Source organism: Amphibalanus amphitrite, unplaced genomic scaffold, assembly GCF_019059575.1.
Source record: "Amphibalanus amphitrite isolate SeventyFive unplaced genomic scaffold, NRLGWU_Aamphi_draft 000031F_arrow, whole genome shotgun sequence".
In the NCBI taxonomy this organism is placed as follows: domain Eukaryota; kingdom Metazoa; phylum Arthropoda; class Thecostraca; order Balanomorpha; family Balanidae; genus Amphibalanus; species Amphibalanus amphitrite.
Genome location: NW_024881527.1, coordinates 382479 through 398132, shown reverse-complemented (window position 1 = coordinate 398132; position 15654 = coordinate 382479). Strand labels below are relative to the sequence as shown.

Below are 15654 nucleotides of genomic sequence, written 5' to 3'. Positions count from 1 at the left end.
AATAGCCTCAACAATTCAACGTGAACTACGCGAGTCACCGCGCCACAACGGACTGAAGCGCGCGCCGCGGTTTTCGAACGCAACGGCTATAATACTCATCACGCGAACTCACGCATCACGCAGGAAACTCAACCTGCCGCGCATGCGCGCATCTTCAAGCCGGGGGTACCTCACGCACAACTGCACGTGAATTCGCGAGAACTCATGCATTGCGCAGGAAACTAGATTTGCCCAAGCAAAACTCATTTCCGACTCAGTTCGAATTCACGAAACTAAGCACTCAGAACTCACGCATAACGAAGTCACCCTGGTGATGTGAGTTAGATCAGCCAATAAGTGAGCACCACTATCGTATTCACTGAGTTTCTTCATGAGTTATTACTGAGTTATGCCTGGCCTGAGTAAATTTTTTTTTCAGTGTACCCTTTTCGGTCGCGCTGAAGTGCTCCTCGCGGTGCCCATCCCGCGATCTACAACGTGCACTGTGCAGTGTGCAGAATGCACTTTGCAGCGCTGCATGCCCGTCTCCGGCCGCCCAGCCCAGCCGGCCGGCCGTTTTTAGCTGAGGTCCGACAGTGCTGTCTGCTGCAGGCGAGCTCTGGCGTTGTGCTGGAGTAAATACGTGCTACATCACCCGGCTCGGTGACATCTCGTGTGTCGTCCGCTCTGTCCCCAGTCCCCGGCAGTCTGTCTCTGTGGTTGTACCGTTCCTAGCACTGCTCACACCGAACACCAAGGTCGGCAGTTACCGTCACAGTCTGCTGTTTGTTCCACAGTGCAGTCTTATAATTACGGCTATATTGTCATTTGAGCCTGAACGTTTCCATCTCAACCCTACTATCCGTTTCCAGCATTGCTCCGTCAGCCCCAGCTCAGCCTACCGCTCCCGTCCGTGAGTTGAGCTTTGTTGCGCCTGTCCAAGTCTGTGGCTCCCGACCGGTTCCTGGCTATGCTGGTCGATGACGTGATGTGAGGGCTAACCAGGGCAAAGCGTGTTTGTTTGTGTTTCACCTCTGTTCAATGCCAGACATGTTTCTGGTACTCTTGCTATGTTGGCTTAGCTCCGCCTGTAGTTCGCGGAAGATTAATCGGTCTGTAGCGTGCCTTCGGGTCGGTCGGGTCTAATCTCTGTGAGTGCCACTGGGAAGTTTTTTCATTTAGGTATGCTCTGTGAGGCCAGGTGGTTACAGTGGAGCGAAAGTGCCATCATGTGGTTCACCTTTACTGTATTGAATATCATCTGAAATTATCTGCCTGAAGAAATCCTTCGCTGCTAAGTGGCAGCATCCTTTGAGACCAGATAGCTGTCCCAAGACAACTCGTTCTGCGAGCCCCTGAAACAGCTACTCGAGAATCCTCAGAGCTGGTGTGCTCGAGATTCATAACAATTCAGTCTCACGTTGTGTGTGTATCATAACCAAACAGACTTCTGTATATTGTTCTGGGGGAATTTCCACTGAAGTTTCTCACCCAGAATGGCAACACTGTTTTTCTGCAACTGCTCCTAGTTTCCAAGTTTACCAAGTTGCGAGGCAGGGCTGCGGCGCATAGTTCTGCATTTTCCCCCGGGTGACTCTGCCGACTGGCCTGTTGTCCTGTTGACTCGCAGCTGCCGCCACCGCCGGCGGACATCGCCCCAGGCCGGAAACGTTAGGCCGTCGGCGCGCAAGGTGTCTCGCTCGGGGAAAGCCGCGCGCCATTGTCATGACGCGTTTTTCCCGCGCTCTCCGCGGCGCCGCGTTTTTGGCGCGCCGTTTTCCTGCGGCGGTCGTCCAGCGCGGCTCGCTCTGTAGGGACGGGGAGAGGGGGAGGGGGTGCACGCCGCACAATGTGGCCGCTGCTGCGGCGCCCGGCGAGCTGTGGCCTGGCCCGACCGGCCCGACCGGTACTGCCGGTTTGACGACCGCTCGGCGGCGCGGGCGGGGCGGAACCGGTCGGCCCGGCTCGTCCGCCGCGGCCGACCAGCCAGCCGCCCAGATGGCCGCGCTGCCGCCAGCTCCTCGGCCGGCTTTCGCCCCCTGTGGTCGGACCGGTCGCCGCGCCGGCCGGCTCGTGCTGCGCCTACTTTCCACGACGCTGGCGTCGCGTGGAACTGAGGAGCTCGTCTGTTTCCGAGCGGCCGTCGCCGCCAGGATTGATGAGCGTCGGCAGATGGTGGCTCCTCCGACTCCGGCTCCGGAGCCGACTCCGAGTCGGTCTGGAGCTCTGACTCGCCTTCTCACCACCGCGTCATGCGGGCACAATGACTGGTGCCGGCGCCGCGTGACGTGACGCCGGCTTTCCTGAGCACGTCATCAGGTGTCATCACGATGAGCCGACCGTCCTGAGCAGTCAGCCGAGTCAGCGTGGTGCTGAGTGTCCGACACCGGCGGCATGCCCCATTCGCCAGGTGCTGCCCATCCCGCTCCGACCCTTCCTCAGTGCTCTGTCCCCTCCGCCCCCGGCGCGGCGCCTCCCCAGCCATTAGCTCTCTCCGGCAGACCCGGACGCCACGTTCCTGGAGTCCCGACGGACGCTCCGAGCCGGTAAACACGGCGGTATTTGGCGGCCGGCGCTGCCTGCCGACTGCTCCCGGGAACAGCCGCCTCCAGACAGACAGAGAGAGGAGGGGGGGGGGGGGGGGGGCTGCAGCCCGGAGACGCCCTGGGAGGTCGCTCCGGCCGCCGCTGCGGGAGACGGCAGGTCGCACCGGCGCGGATGGGGCTCGGGGGCCCGCCACGGGCTGCCGTCGGCTCCGACAGGCAATCCACTCAGTGTGACGCAGTGCGCTGACACCCGGCGGCCTAGTGGTGCTCCGCCGCTGATATATCCGCTCCCAGCGGCCCGCCAACGGTCTTTCTCTCTCTCTCTCTCAGTAGGCCGAGATCGGTCGGCAGGCAGCCGCCAATACCATCCGCCGCGACCGCACGGTAACTGGGGCAGATGATAGCGCATTTTGCCAGATATATCCTAGTGCAGTTAACTTTGTAAGATTATCGCGCAACTCGTCACGCTTCGACCGCGGGCTGGAACAAACCCAAACGGCCAGCTCAGAACTTCCGGGTGAGTCATTATGTTGACACTGTCAGTAAATTGAGCGAAACTCCAACGCCGACGGTCGGTATGTTGAGTGAATTTGAGCGGCCGAAACTCGAGACGGTTGTGCGGCAGTGTGGGGAGACGGATCGTGGTGTCTTCTTTGTGTGATTCTCAGCTTTGTGAAGCTTCGAGTGCAGTTGAATTTCGCCGTTCGCTGTGGATTTATAAATCCAAGAGGCCGGCATATTTTGCTGATCTCTACATATTTGATACATGCGCGACCGTGTTCAATATAGACAGGTGTTGAGGTTTCCTGTGAGCGAACTTGTGGGTCATGTAAAATGTAAATCCGTAGAGGCAGCGATTAAACTATGCCGGCCCAGGGACGTGCCACGGACCTTATTTGGCCCTGATCTCTACCTGTGTCCCCAGGACACCTAGCGTTCCGCCGCCGCCCTCCCCGGTTCGGTGGTGAACAGCGGGAAGCCGGCGGTTCTGGGACGGCCACCGGGCGCCATCCCATCCCGCTGCCGCCGCCGCCAGTGCCCTGTTTACGGCGCTCAGTTCCCGCGAACCGTTGTCCGACGCCGTCCGTCCCGCTGACGTCAGCCACCGGCCAGCAGAGCGGCCGGATTTGCGCCCGCACGCCCGACGGACGCGCCGCTCGACTCTGTCGATCGCGCTTTTCCACGGTGTTCTGTGAACGCTTGGCACCGATGATTTTATGAGATATCACGAAAATGAGTATTGAATATAATGGGAGTTATTTTTGCCAAAATCGCTTTTATTTCCACTTGTCGGTTTGACTCGTCGGGTCTGGTGTTCGTCGTGGGGCAATACCGCCGGTCTGGGGCGCCGGCGGCGGCCGCCGACTGCGCGCCCGGCCGGCGCGGCGCGGCGCGGCGCCAGTGGTGCTGACGCGGTGTTGGGGAGACCACGACACCCGTCAACGCTCGGCTGAGACCGAATTGGTGCCGCTGAGACGCGCGCTCGGTGCTGTCGACTCCTGTGACGTACGTCTGCCCACAGTCCTCTGAGCTTGCTCTCTCGGGTGAGTGGTGTATTGGGGATGCACTGATGGCCTTTGGAAGAGGAGAGAGGTTGAGGTTACAGAGGGAGTGGGGGGGGAGGGGTGGCCCACCTCCTTCAGTGGTGGGCTATGGATGACGGGATGTAGATTGTCTTCCATGGTCAGATGACAGTGTTCGCTCGTGTTACTTTTAGTCTTATTCCGAGCGGCGGACTGGTCTGTGTATCGATAGGGGCATGTCGCGTCTCAGCGGTGTAGGGACGCCGGGCGGCGCCCGCCCGACTCGCGCTCCGCCGATAAGGCCTGCCGCGCCGCCGTGACGTGACGGACGAATCAATCTCGACCCGTCACACCTGCCGCGCCCGTCAGTCGTCACAGCCGTGACGCGTCACGCCGCGGACGAGCTGTCGGCGGTGACGGCACCGGTTCTCGGTAGGCGACCTCGGTCTCTGTGCCGCTATCGCGCTCTCTTCCACGGACCCGGGGGAGCGGCGGGAGAGGGGGAGGGAAGGGGAGGCAGACTCTCCACTTGACAGACTCCTCGTTTTATATCGCATAACCGTAGCTATATCGGTCGACCAGCTTTCATTATTCCTACCGATCGCGATCGGGACTACCGCCGTCCGTAGCGCCGTGTGATGACCAATGACCATCCATGCGGCTGCCGTTCAGTTTTCCCTGTCGGCGTCTTGCACGCGGCGGCGTGCACCGGGCTGACACGGTTGACAGAGTTCGCTAACCGCAGCCCACCAGGCAGCACCGGCCGACCACAACTGCGCAGCGGAGCTCGACCTTGGTGCAACGACAGCCGGCCGCCTGTCCGTGTGCCAGCCCAGCGCCTCGGCTGAGCTTATTTGATATACAAGCCGAACAAAGCTGGCGGTTCCTCTGGCTTCAACTATACGAGCTGTGGTGCGATGACGGGCGATGATAGCTGCGTTTTGAGCCACCGCTGTCATAAGGGATGGCTTTAAAACGACTGGAAAGATCAGACGGCAGACTCCTCGGCAGACTCACTATTCGACAACGGCAGCCATTTTGACCATTGTCTGCCGGGCTGGTTGTTGTTGGAACTCGCCTGGTCGGACGGACTGACACCGGGACCTCACCAGGCCTCTCGTCTGCTGTCAGCGTCTTATGTCGCTTGGTGGAGGGTCTCTAGTGTCGGCGTCGGCATCTGGACCGCTGTACTATAACCCTTCAGAGCCGGGGCAGCTGGTCGGCCGCTGCTGCCTCACGCGGCCCCGACATGTGACACGACCCGCGGCGTAGCGTCCGACGGACTTCCCATGCCGACGGCTGAGCGCACAGCTGGATTATTCAGCTTACGACGAACCACCGGCCACTTCAGGGCCCGCTCTGAGACCTGAGTCACGTCATGGACGCCATCACGATCTCGGGCAGGATTAACGGGGAACCCGTTGTCACTCGGACTATTTTTGTACATCAGCGAAAGTATCGTGCAGGTTCGGTTCTCATGAGATCCGCACTTCATCCGTAACTGGTGACGCTGCCCGATTTCTGTCTGCATGCATTTTCAATGATTGTGCACAGTGGACAACGAGCTCTAGTTTTCCTGATTCCGGTGTGTGAGCAGAGAATGTTGCCACACTTTCCGCCGGATCCGCCACAGTGAGTCAGTCCAGTCGGTAGTCGGTGTCGTCATAGTGTGTGTATGAGACCTAAACCAGTGTCCCGGCTCCCCAGCAGGGCTCGGTACCGGTAGGAGGGGGAGAGAGGGCCCGTCACGGTCGGCCGGGCGGCGCGGTCCCTATCGGCGGAGACCATCACCGGTCCGCGGTCCGGTCCGGCGACTGGTCCCTGCCGGCGGGCGGTCCGAGACGGTCCCCACACCTGCCCGGGCGGCATACCGGCGCTCCCCGTCCGCTCGCCCTCTCCCTCCCGGCCGACCGTTCCTGTAAACTGACAAAACACGAGGGAGAAAAGAACACGACTTCTATAAACATCCTGAAACGGTGGCATGTGCGATACATAAAACACTCCCAAGAAGCCTGTGGGCATTTTTCTGTTCCTAAGCTAGAAAGAAAAAAAAACCTGAATAAACAAAGGCATGTGGTCAGTATCGCTGCCGCGGCGGCAGCCGAGTTCCGTCCGTTTCAGGGAGCTGGCTGGCGGTTTTTGTGGCCGCGGCTCGAGGCCGTGTACCGGCCTGTGGCGGCCGATAGACCGGGGCAGAGTCCGAGGGACCCGCCGGCTGGTAGGATCCCGCTGGGTCGGAGAGAGCCCCGGTCTATCAATCGATGACCAGCCGTGCTGATTGCCTGGAGAGTGGGTCCGGTATCTCGCCGGAACACGGTCCTGGTGACGTCACCCCACTGCAGACCAGTGACGTCATCACAAAGGTCAGCGGCGGTGACGGGTGGCAGGAGGCCAACAGGATTATTCTGTCCCATTCCCAGAGGCGGAAGTTCAATCCGTCTTCTGGGACGAATCACTGCAGAATTTACCGACCATGAACTCCAGTAGTCTCAGTCGGGGCCGCTTTGCTCTTGATTATTTCCAAAGTTCAATATTTGCCAGTTAATTACGTCGCGCTCAGCGCTATCAACTGAGGCGGTGTTGGCTCGGCTCGGAGTGGGCCCATCCGTTGTCGGTCCGGTCGTCATTGGTCCCACGCCGGAGCGCCTCGGCAGCCTGTCGCGCGGTGGACCAACGCTGATGGACTCGGGTCGTTAGGTCGCCGTGTAAAATACGGCACCGTTTTTACGGCCGCTCACGGGCCGCTATCGCCGGCGCCGTGTGGCGGCCGCGCGCTGACGTCGGCCCGCTATCGGCACCGGCAGGTGCGGCGTCCCTCGGCCGGATACCGGTCCTGTCACCGGGGCGCCGTCAAGTGGCTGGGTTCGCCACGGCGGTCGTGACCGCTCCGAGTTTGTGAACTGGGTGAGTGTTTACGACTGGAACAGGTGTCTGCGGCTGGTCTCATAAACCACTGGCCGTGGCCGGGCCTCTCCTGGGAAAGTCAGCCGCTGCGCTCCCGGCGTTCGGGCGGTGAGATAGCGTCTGGCTGCCCCACTTCTCAGTCACGCCATATGGGTCAGCGGCTGCCGGTTACGGAGCGGCGGTCCTGAACGGCGCCTCCTCCCAGGGCGGAGAGCCCGCCCGCGGCACGGCCGCCGCCCGTTCAGCGTTTATGTGTGTGTCTGTGCCCGCGGTGTGTCGTGTTGTCGGTCCGTTTGGCGCTGTTATTTCGTGCCGTGTTCGTGCCTTTGTCCGAGCCGGCTGCTGGCTGAACCGGTTGGAGCGGCGACCGCCGACTCACCAGCGCGCAGCCACGTGCAACTGGTGCGCCGCGCGGCCTCAGAGAGCCTCGATCAATATTGGCCGCATGGCGCGCAGTGGGGCGCGGCGGCTGTGGCTCGGCGCCGCCGCCGCCGGAGCCAGAGCCGGGGGACGGGTGGGTCGGTGGAGACTGGAGAGACGGGAGTGTGACCCGCGCTGTTTGTCTGTTTGCAGGACGCCGGAGCTGCAGCCAACCGCGTGGCGCGGCTGTTACAGTGGACGTGCGCCGGCGTATGGCGCTCGGCGGCCGCGCCTCAGTGCAGTGACATGGCCGAGGACTTTTCCAAGTCGCGCGCGGCGCCGCCGGCCGGGCCGCGCGCCTATGAGCCGCCGCCGGCCGGCTGGCGGCCCGGCAAGCCCAACTCGCCGCTGACTGGCGAGCGGCCGGACAGCCGCGGCCAGGCGCCGCCGCCGCCGCGGCCGTACCCGGCGGGCGCCGGCGGCCTGCCGTTACCGCACCCGTTCCCCGGGTTGCCGCTGACGCACCTGATGCAGCACTGGGTGCCGACTCCGGTGTCGCGCGCCGGACTCTACCAGCTGCCCGGAGCGCCCGGCGGAATTCCAGTGGCCGAGGAGCTGCTGCAGCAGCAGCTGGAGCGGGATCAGCGCCTGCTGGCACAGCACCGGCAGCAGCAGGCGCAGCAGCAGCAGCAGCAGCCGCCGCCCATCTCCAGGTAAGTCCCACTCGTTGTCCGGGAGAGTTGTCGAGTGTCACCCCCAGCTGCAGTATGTCGGATACAGTCGCGGGCTGTGTCTCCCGCCGCGGTCTGCCGGTCGGACGGGCCTCGCGGTCGGCCTGCCGAGCGGCCTGGTGTATAAATAAACACAGCAGCGTCCGTCGGTCCGTCCGTCAGCCAGTCTGTCGTGTCTGCCAGCGCGGGTCCGGGAGTGGCTGGCCGCATCGCCACAATCCGTCCCTGGCCGGGAGCACGGGCCAAATACCCTCCCCTCACCCACCCCACCCGCTGTCGAGCTGAGGTCAGCCGTGGCGGCGGGCCGCGCTCCGGCGAGCAAAGCCTACCGGCTCTGCGGCGCCCTGCAGCGCCATGAGGCTGGCGTCACGGCCTGGCAGCTGGCCGTAAACTGTGGCCCTGTCGGGTGCCGAGTGGCCGGGGTCGGCGGCCGACTAACGACGGCGGCTCGTCACTCCACCGGCGGACAAAGTTCGCCGACGCGTCGTGTCAGGCAGGCGCTGCTGTCCTCTGCGACGGGGTATCGGCCGCGGCCGGAGAGAGACGGGGCGGATACACCGTCCCCGTCTGAACGAGCGTCACCCCGGCCACCAAACCGGTCTCACAGAGGCCCTACTGAGTCACGGCGCTGGGAGAGAGGGTGGTCGGCCGAGGAGAGAGGGCGGCTGGCCGAGGAGCAGCGGCCGCGGGTGAGGCGCTCCTCCTCTGGTGCAGCGGACGACTCGGTGCACCGCCGCGGCTGCTTTCATGGCCCGAGGGCGTGCCGTTGGGGATGACCTCTGACCGGCTGTCGAACCGCCCAATGAGTGGGTCTGTGGCTGTGCCGACGGCCGACCGTTACTTCCATCGCCGGCCCGGCCGCGCCGGTCAGCCCATCAGGCGGCGTTTGCGGCGGCCGCAGTGGCGGAGCGGGGCCCACCAAACGGCCGGCGCCTGCTGAAGACCGGCCTGGAATTAGTCGCCGCCACGGAACTTTTTCACTTCACGTTTGAAGTTTACCTGTCGTTTGCTCTGATAGCTGGAGCGCAGAACTTTGCCAAAAGTTAGGTGATAACAGTTCATAACTCGTGTGTCCCTTGTGAAATGCCGAAATTAGTTTCTCTGCTATGCTGTAGTGGAAATTTATTTCTGAAAATACCGTGTTGAGGCGTATTTCAGGTTGAACTCATCGTGGCTTGCATCATAGGATAGTTGCCAAGGAAGCGACAAAAGCCCTTGAAAGAAGTGCTCCAGTAAGCGGATTTGGAGCAGCATCAAAACCAGCAATAGAAAGCTCTTTAAAGCTTTTGAATGCATCAACCCACTCCAGCATGCAATGCGTTGTAATTTGTATCGAAGCTATTATCGTCTGCATTAGATTCGAGTTCCACCGTTTTCCCAATTTATAGCCTCTGGGACCAGAACTAACACCTACGCATCAGTCCAATGGAGCTCCGTCGTAGTCTGTGTGCTGTATGTCGAGTGGTGCTACATCGGTTTCGTGTCACTCCGATGTTGTATATTTACATCAGGGCCGGGCTGGAATCCGGCGGGCCCCTGGCAGCCGGCGGCCGAGCGGGCCCGCTGACACTGACCGGCCGCCGCTCGATAGCCGCCGCACAGTGGGCCGATATGCCATTCTAGCGCGACAGGACCTGAATCTTCGAACGGAACCCTCGGTTTTTCGCAAATAATTCGCGTAAAAAGCGGCCGATCGCAACGAAACTTTCAGTACCATCGCGATGATTAATTTCACAGCTAACCTGAAAATTTCATGACACTGACCTTATGATCTTTGACCTGTGACCTTCTTTTGAGACCATGTTTGGCCGGAATCGCGATTCAGCGTATGTCGGCTCGCATTAGCCGCGAGTTTGCAGTCTTTTCGTGGTTTAAAGCGTTCAAACATGAGATATTATGTTGCTCCCATGCCATGCATAAGGGTGGGTGTCAAGGTCACCGGAAGGTCAGGCAAGGTCATTGACCTTTGATGACCTTGGTTCACTTTTTCGAGTTTTACATGTTTCTAGGCTAGTTTTTGGAGCTGAATTCGAATCTAGAAACCATTTGAACATTTACTATGTAGCTTTGGTGCCTTGGTAACATGTTACGAACGAAGGTGTCAGAGGCGGTTGCCACCTACTACAAATACCCGGCAAAGCCCTTACTAGTTGACCTGACCTGACCTGACCCGACCTGGCCTAAATGTATGAAGACATCATCTATGATCATAAATAACATTATATTCGTGATCAGCACCCAAAAAAACCATAGCAGCCACCCTTTACCGTTTACGACGTTCTGACAGGTCCCGATTTTCCCGACTTTTGGATCATTGACCTGACCTGGAAGGTCAACCGATGACCTAGGACCTTACAATTGGGTATCATCAGCTTCCTCTTGTCACGGGCAACACGCTCGTCTTTTCCGCGAAGCTTTAGCTCGATCAGTGGCGAAACGGCAGGGGGGGGGGGTGTCCAACGGATCCCTTCTATACGTTCGCGGCTGGACAAACACCACTAGGGGCGAGGGTTAAGCCAAATCTGAGGGCTTATTTCAAAAAGACCGCTAAAAAAGCAATTGAATGCACTTTTCCGCGACGATGTAGCTCTATTGGTCCCCGAGGTAAGGGCCGGTGTTTCGAGAAATGTTGTATGCAACATTTTACCTTTGATGACCTCTGGTGACGTGACCTTTGACCTGACCTAGAAATGACTAATTACTCTATCTGGAATTTTGGGCGCTCTTTCAAATGTCACTTACTACGTGTCGCTATGTGGCCCAGGAGCCGAGTTAGAAGGGGAGTGTTCAATCAACACCTCCCGGCCCGGCGCGTTTGACGCCAAGCACCGGTCCGGCGCGGGTTGAAGTTTGGCTGCTGACATCCAAAGTCGCAAAAAGTCGCAAGAAATGATTGTTGGATCTCGTAGTGCAATGACTCATTGACATGTAGCGAGATTTTCGAAGCGGTACTCTGCGGTACTTTTTTTAAAAGTCTATTTGTGTGTGACATCAATGATGTGAAATTATATTTTCGTCTTTAAATCTTTGCGGTGCAAATACATCATAACCAAGTAAGAGCTCGCCTTTTTCATGTGGTTATGTGTGTTCTGCAGACCCGGAGCTATCGTTTGATGTATATTAATGTGGAATTCCTCCTCAAATTGTGATTGTTTTCGTGGATCAAAGATACGTTGTCGAAGAGTGCGGGGGACGAGTTCGGTCCAAACGATTCCGAAGTTCGTGTTTAAGCGGAGTTTTCGCCATGAAATAGCAATTGTGTTGGAAAACAAAGACCACAGCAATGTAGTATGATCATTTTTGAACAAATTGGTATAGGTTTCATTGCACATACACAACGTTCGATTTTTTTACCCATGTCGTGCTAGACCTGGCGATCGGCCCAGTGTGCGCCGGCCGGGCATGCCGTGCTTCTCGCCCTGTCTGAATAATGCATGCGGCCGTCCCACCTGGCCGAGCCGTGTTTGACGCCACGCTGTGCCCGAGCACGCCCCGCGGCGGGCCGAGGCCGCGCTCGGTAACCCGTGGGAATCACTCAGTTGGTCGGCCGCGCCGTATCGCCGCCCCGCCCGTCCTCGCGCGGCGAGGAGCGTGCCGTGGCCGGCGGACCGCGGCCGGCGTGCCGGGCGTGCCGCCGATAGCCCGGCCATGTTATCGGCGGCGCGGCTATCGCCCCGCAGCGCGGCCTCGCCCGTCGACTGTGTCGCCGTATCAAGACACTGACCTGCCTGTCCGCCGCCCCCCTCTGAGGGGGGGGGGGGGGACCGGTCGCGGCCGCTCGATGACAGCACATTGATTGCTGGCCCGGCCGGCTCGGCCAAGTAATGCACAGCACGTGACCGCCGGCGTGATACCCGGAAAGCGGATCGCATCAAGGATCGGCAGGGACGTCGCGATGGATGCTGCAATATGAACGGCGCATGTCCGCGAACGTGGCCCTTATTATGTGTCTCCGTTATTGAGCATGGAGTAATCGCGTCAGACATGATGGGATCTAGATCGGCGTGTCGTCAGATCAGTTGTTATATCTCATATCAGTCGTATGTCTACTAGCACGCCGCTCAAAGATCGTTTTACAAATCGGAGCAGCATTGACAACGCCAGCATTCTTCTGAACTCACTCATTGTGAAATCCGATTGCTGTAAGAAACGGTAAACAATGCAGAGCATTTCTCTATGCGCCCGCCTTATCCATTAGGCGTCCCATTTCTGTCGCGATATTGCTCGCGTCTCCCTATCGCTGCGCGATTGGGCCGTCCCGGCTCGCTGGTTACATTAGACGACTCTGCGTGTCGCCGCTCTGTGTGTGGAGGTGCGCGGATGGACGCGGCACCGCCTTTGTGCGGGGGCCGAGCGATGTACGCCGCGGCGCAGTCTCATCTCCCGGCGGTACGCCGAGTGGCGTATCGACCCGACCCGCCTGCCGGCCGACCGTCCATCTATTTCTGTCGACAGCTGTGCAGGTGCGTGACGGCCCCAGCGCCTGCCTGCCCGCCTGCCTGGCCGCCTGCCTGCCTGCATCTCTTGCCTTTCCATCGTGGCATGCCCTACCAGCACGCTGAGAGCGATGGCTGTCCGACTCTCCCCAGTTGTCACCAGCTGGAGACGGGCCGGTCCGTCGCCTTGGGCTTCACTGTAGTGGAGAGCGACGCGACCAGAGATACCACAGAGATGCGTGAGGCAGGCAGACAGCATTCCTCCTTACGTCGGGAAATTCCTTGTGGTTATTCTACCGCAGGCTCTGAAATTCTCCGGAGAGTTGACGTAGCGAGACAGTGTGGACTTCACGGAAAACTCGGCCGCCTTCTCTCGGAGCATTTGACGCGGATTTTCTCTCGTCATTTGACGCTGATTTTCCTCGTCCTGACGGCTGGTCTGGGAAGCTGGCCATATGGTCCTGTCCCAGACCGGCTGGGGCGTCCAAAAACCGGGCTGTCTGGATTCTGGAGGCACGTCGCACCTGGCTGCGGGTGCTGAGTCGGCTCTGCTGCGCGTGACGCAGCTCCGACCGGCCTCCCTCCAACTGGTCCGTGTCCGAAACTTTCCCTCGGTCGCCAGCTTCTTTGTGCGAGTTTCTCGGCGAGTTTTCGTAATCGTGATGTTGGCTTTCGTCACTTGTTCGCCATAATATCTCCTCGGGCAGGAAAGTCGCCCGAGCGGTTCCATCAAGGAAAAGAGCGTCGGTAAATGGACGTAGGATTACCTCTGGAGACCGCTTGTCATGCTGTGCCGTATCCCAGACTGAGCTCCGGGGAAGTCGCCGCCTGATTGGCATTCGCCGCAGCCGGCGGCGAAAGGCCGAGCACTCCTCTGAAAACAAGCCGCGTCGTCTCGGACGGCCGACGTGGCGGCGAGCGGCGAATCGATAGACCCGCCGACCACCGCACCGCGCGGTGCCGTGACGAGCTGTGTTGTGCTGTGCTGTGTTGTGTTTTGTTGCTGTGCTGTGCGGGTTGCACCGTGTAATGCTTTGCTGTGCCGTACCGAGCTTTGTGTGGCTTTCCGTTATGTGCCGTGTGCTGTGCTGTGCCGTGCTGAGTGCGCCGTGTCGCGCCGCGTCATCCGTCTGTTCGTCACTCGTCACGCCCGACTGCCGCGGCCGCAGGCGTTGACTGTACAGTGTACAGGTGGTGACACGGCGGTGGATCGAGGGAGCGGGCGGGGAGGGGAGGGTTACGACAGGCCCGTCCCGGGCCAGCCACACGTCTCTCCGCACCAAGGTCGGCTGCATGACATCAGCGACCATCTGTGCAGACGCGTGGTGCGGTAAACAGAGGGGCGACACCTGCCGCCGACGGCGCCGGGCGGTGGCCGACGGCGCCGTGTGCCGCAGACGGCAGGGGGGGGGGGAGGGAGGAGGCTGCTGGGTGACGGAGACGGAGAGGTGTTGTGTGGCAGAGACAGGGGCGAGTTGCTGGGCGAACAAAGACAGCGATGTTTGGGCGTATTTGAGAGTTCCACAATCCACACATCCATAGCGGCTTCCGAAGCGTTCGTCAATACGGCAGAAGCCTAATGAAAACATTACATGAATTAATACTGGCCGGTCAAAAGCCCCTACTCAGAGTTGGCCGGTCAGCAGCCGCCGCAGTGAGCCGGTACCATCAGCCCGTTGCTGAACGATAGGGGACGATATATGTCTGTAGCGTTGGGGAGGAGGGGGAGCAGTCGGCGGGCGGCTGACCGAGATGTATGGGCGCAGTGATCGGTGACTGACCGGGCGCGGCCCGTGTTTACGGCCGGCAGACGTCAGCCGCACCCACCCCGTTTGTGGCCGGTGCAGCACGCCCCAAACGCTTCCGGCTGCCTGGGCGACGGGCTCAGCGTCACGGGCTCAGCGTCACGGGCTCAGCGTCACGGGCTCAGCCCATTGTTGGCGCGTCTGTGTGACGCACCGGGAGCCGTGACGGACCGGTGTCAGCGAGCCGGGACCATGGCGGAGATACCGTGCGCTGGAACTGGGGCGTGCCGAGACCGCCGAGCACGGCCGCCCCGTCACGGCCGGCGCTCTGTCTCCAAACAGAGGTCGGAGGCCGCCGGCCGAGCAAACGGTACCGCTGGGTGTTTGTGACCGTCTGTCAGAGAAGAGCGCGGGTCACGCCGCCTGGGCTTTACTTCGTTATTTCTTTACTTGCTTGATTTAAGATTGAAGTGAAATAAACTAATAATTCAACAGCAAGGTTCATAAAACATTCCACCATGGTTTTAAACCACTGCGTATTATGTAAAACAAGCAATTCTATCGTATTGCGTCATTTCGTTAGCACCGATACATCCTTCCAACAAATCTCCCCACATACCACATCCTGTCATCCATTCTTTGTCGTCCACCGTGGTCAACCATCCCGCCCCTCCCCTCCCGTCCCCACTGGCCTCTATCCCGTGCGACCGTCTCCAACTGTCTCCTGTCTCCGTTATCGGTCTATGTGAGGAGCGCGGCGAACCGAACAGACGACCGAGCGACGGACGGCGCGGGCCGGGCAGGCGCTCTGCCGCAGCACACATTATGTGGGCTGGCTGGCGCCGGCAGCTGAGGTCGTCGACCGTGGACTGCACGGTGCCGGGGCCGAAACTGTGCCGGAGATGGGTCGAGAGCTGGGCCGAGAGAGGGGTGAAGATGGTCTCAGACGAGAGACTAGATCCAAAGTTGGGCTGAGAGGCCACACAGTCGGGCTGATAACTAGACCAGGAGGAAGTCGATGCTGGCCGAGGGAAAGAGAGGGGAAAGGAAGAGATAGAGAGGAAAGAGAGAAAGAGAGAGCAGTGGAGTGAGAGAGTGGCGAAACGTGCAGACCAGAAACGATCGTTGTATATTACCAGTCCAAGGCCGCCTTTCAACTGGGACTACATGGTGCATAATGCAGATAGGGCTTGGTGGCATTCAGCAGTTGACACAAGTGCATAATTCGTAGAACTCCACATGTGTGCACGGACTGGGAATGGCAGCTGCTACCTCTGCCTGGTTATACCTATTTATTCAGTCTCCAACAAACGTATGCGGAAGATGTGAACAAACCTTACCACCAAGGACCGTGTATTTCTTTCCATCCTTATTAGCCCTGCCGCGTCGGCCGTGTATTTTACATACACTCCCCAGTCGGACACGGTTCG

At 59.8% G+C, this 15654-nt stretch overlaps 1 protein-coding gene across 1 annotated transcript in view; it reads left to right on the top strand.

The window, feature by feature from the left end:
* Positions 1-7590: 7590 nt before the first annotated feature.
* LOC122367399 (lysine-specific demethylase 3A-like) overlaps positions 7591-15654 on the top strand; it is a 38106-nt gene continuing 30042 nt past the window's right edge. Inside the window, exon 1 of the mRNA XM_043340444.1 lies at positions 7591-8025. Within this exon, the coding sequence (XP_043196379.1) occupies positions 7619-8025 (407 nt within the window). The 5' untranslated portion in view covers positions 7591-7618. The remainder of the gene's footprint in view (positions 8026-15654) is intronic.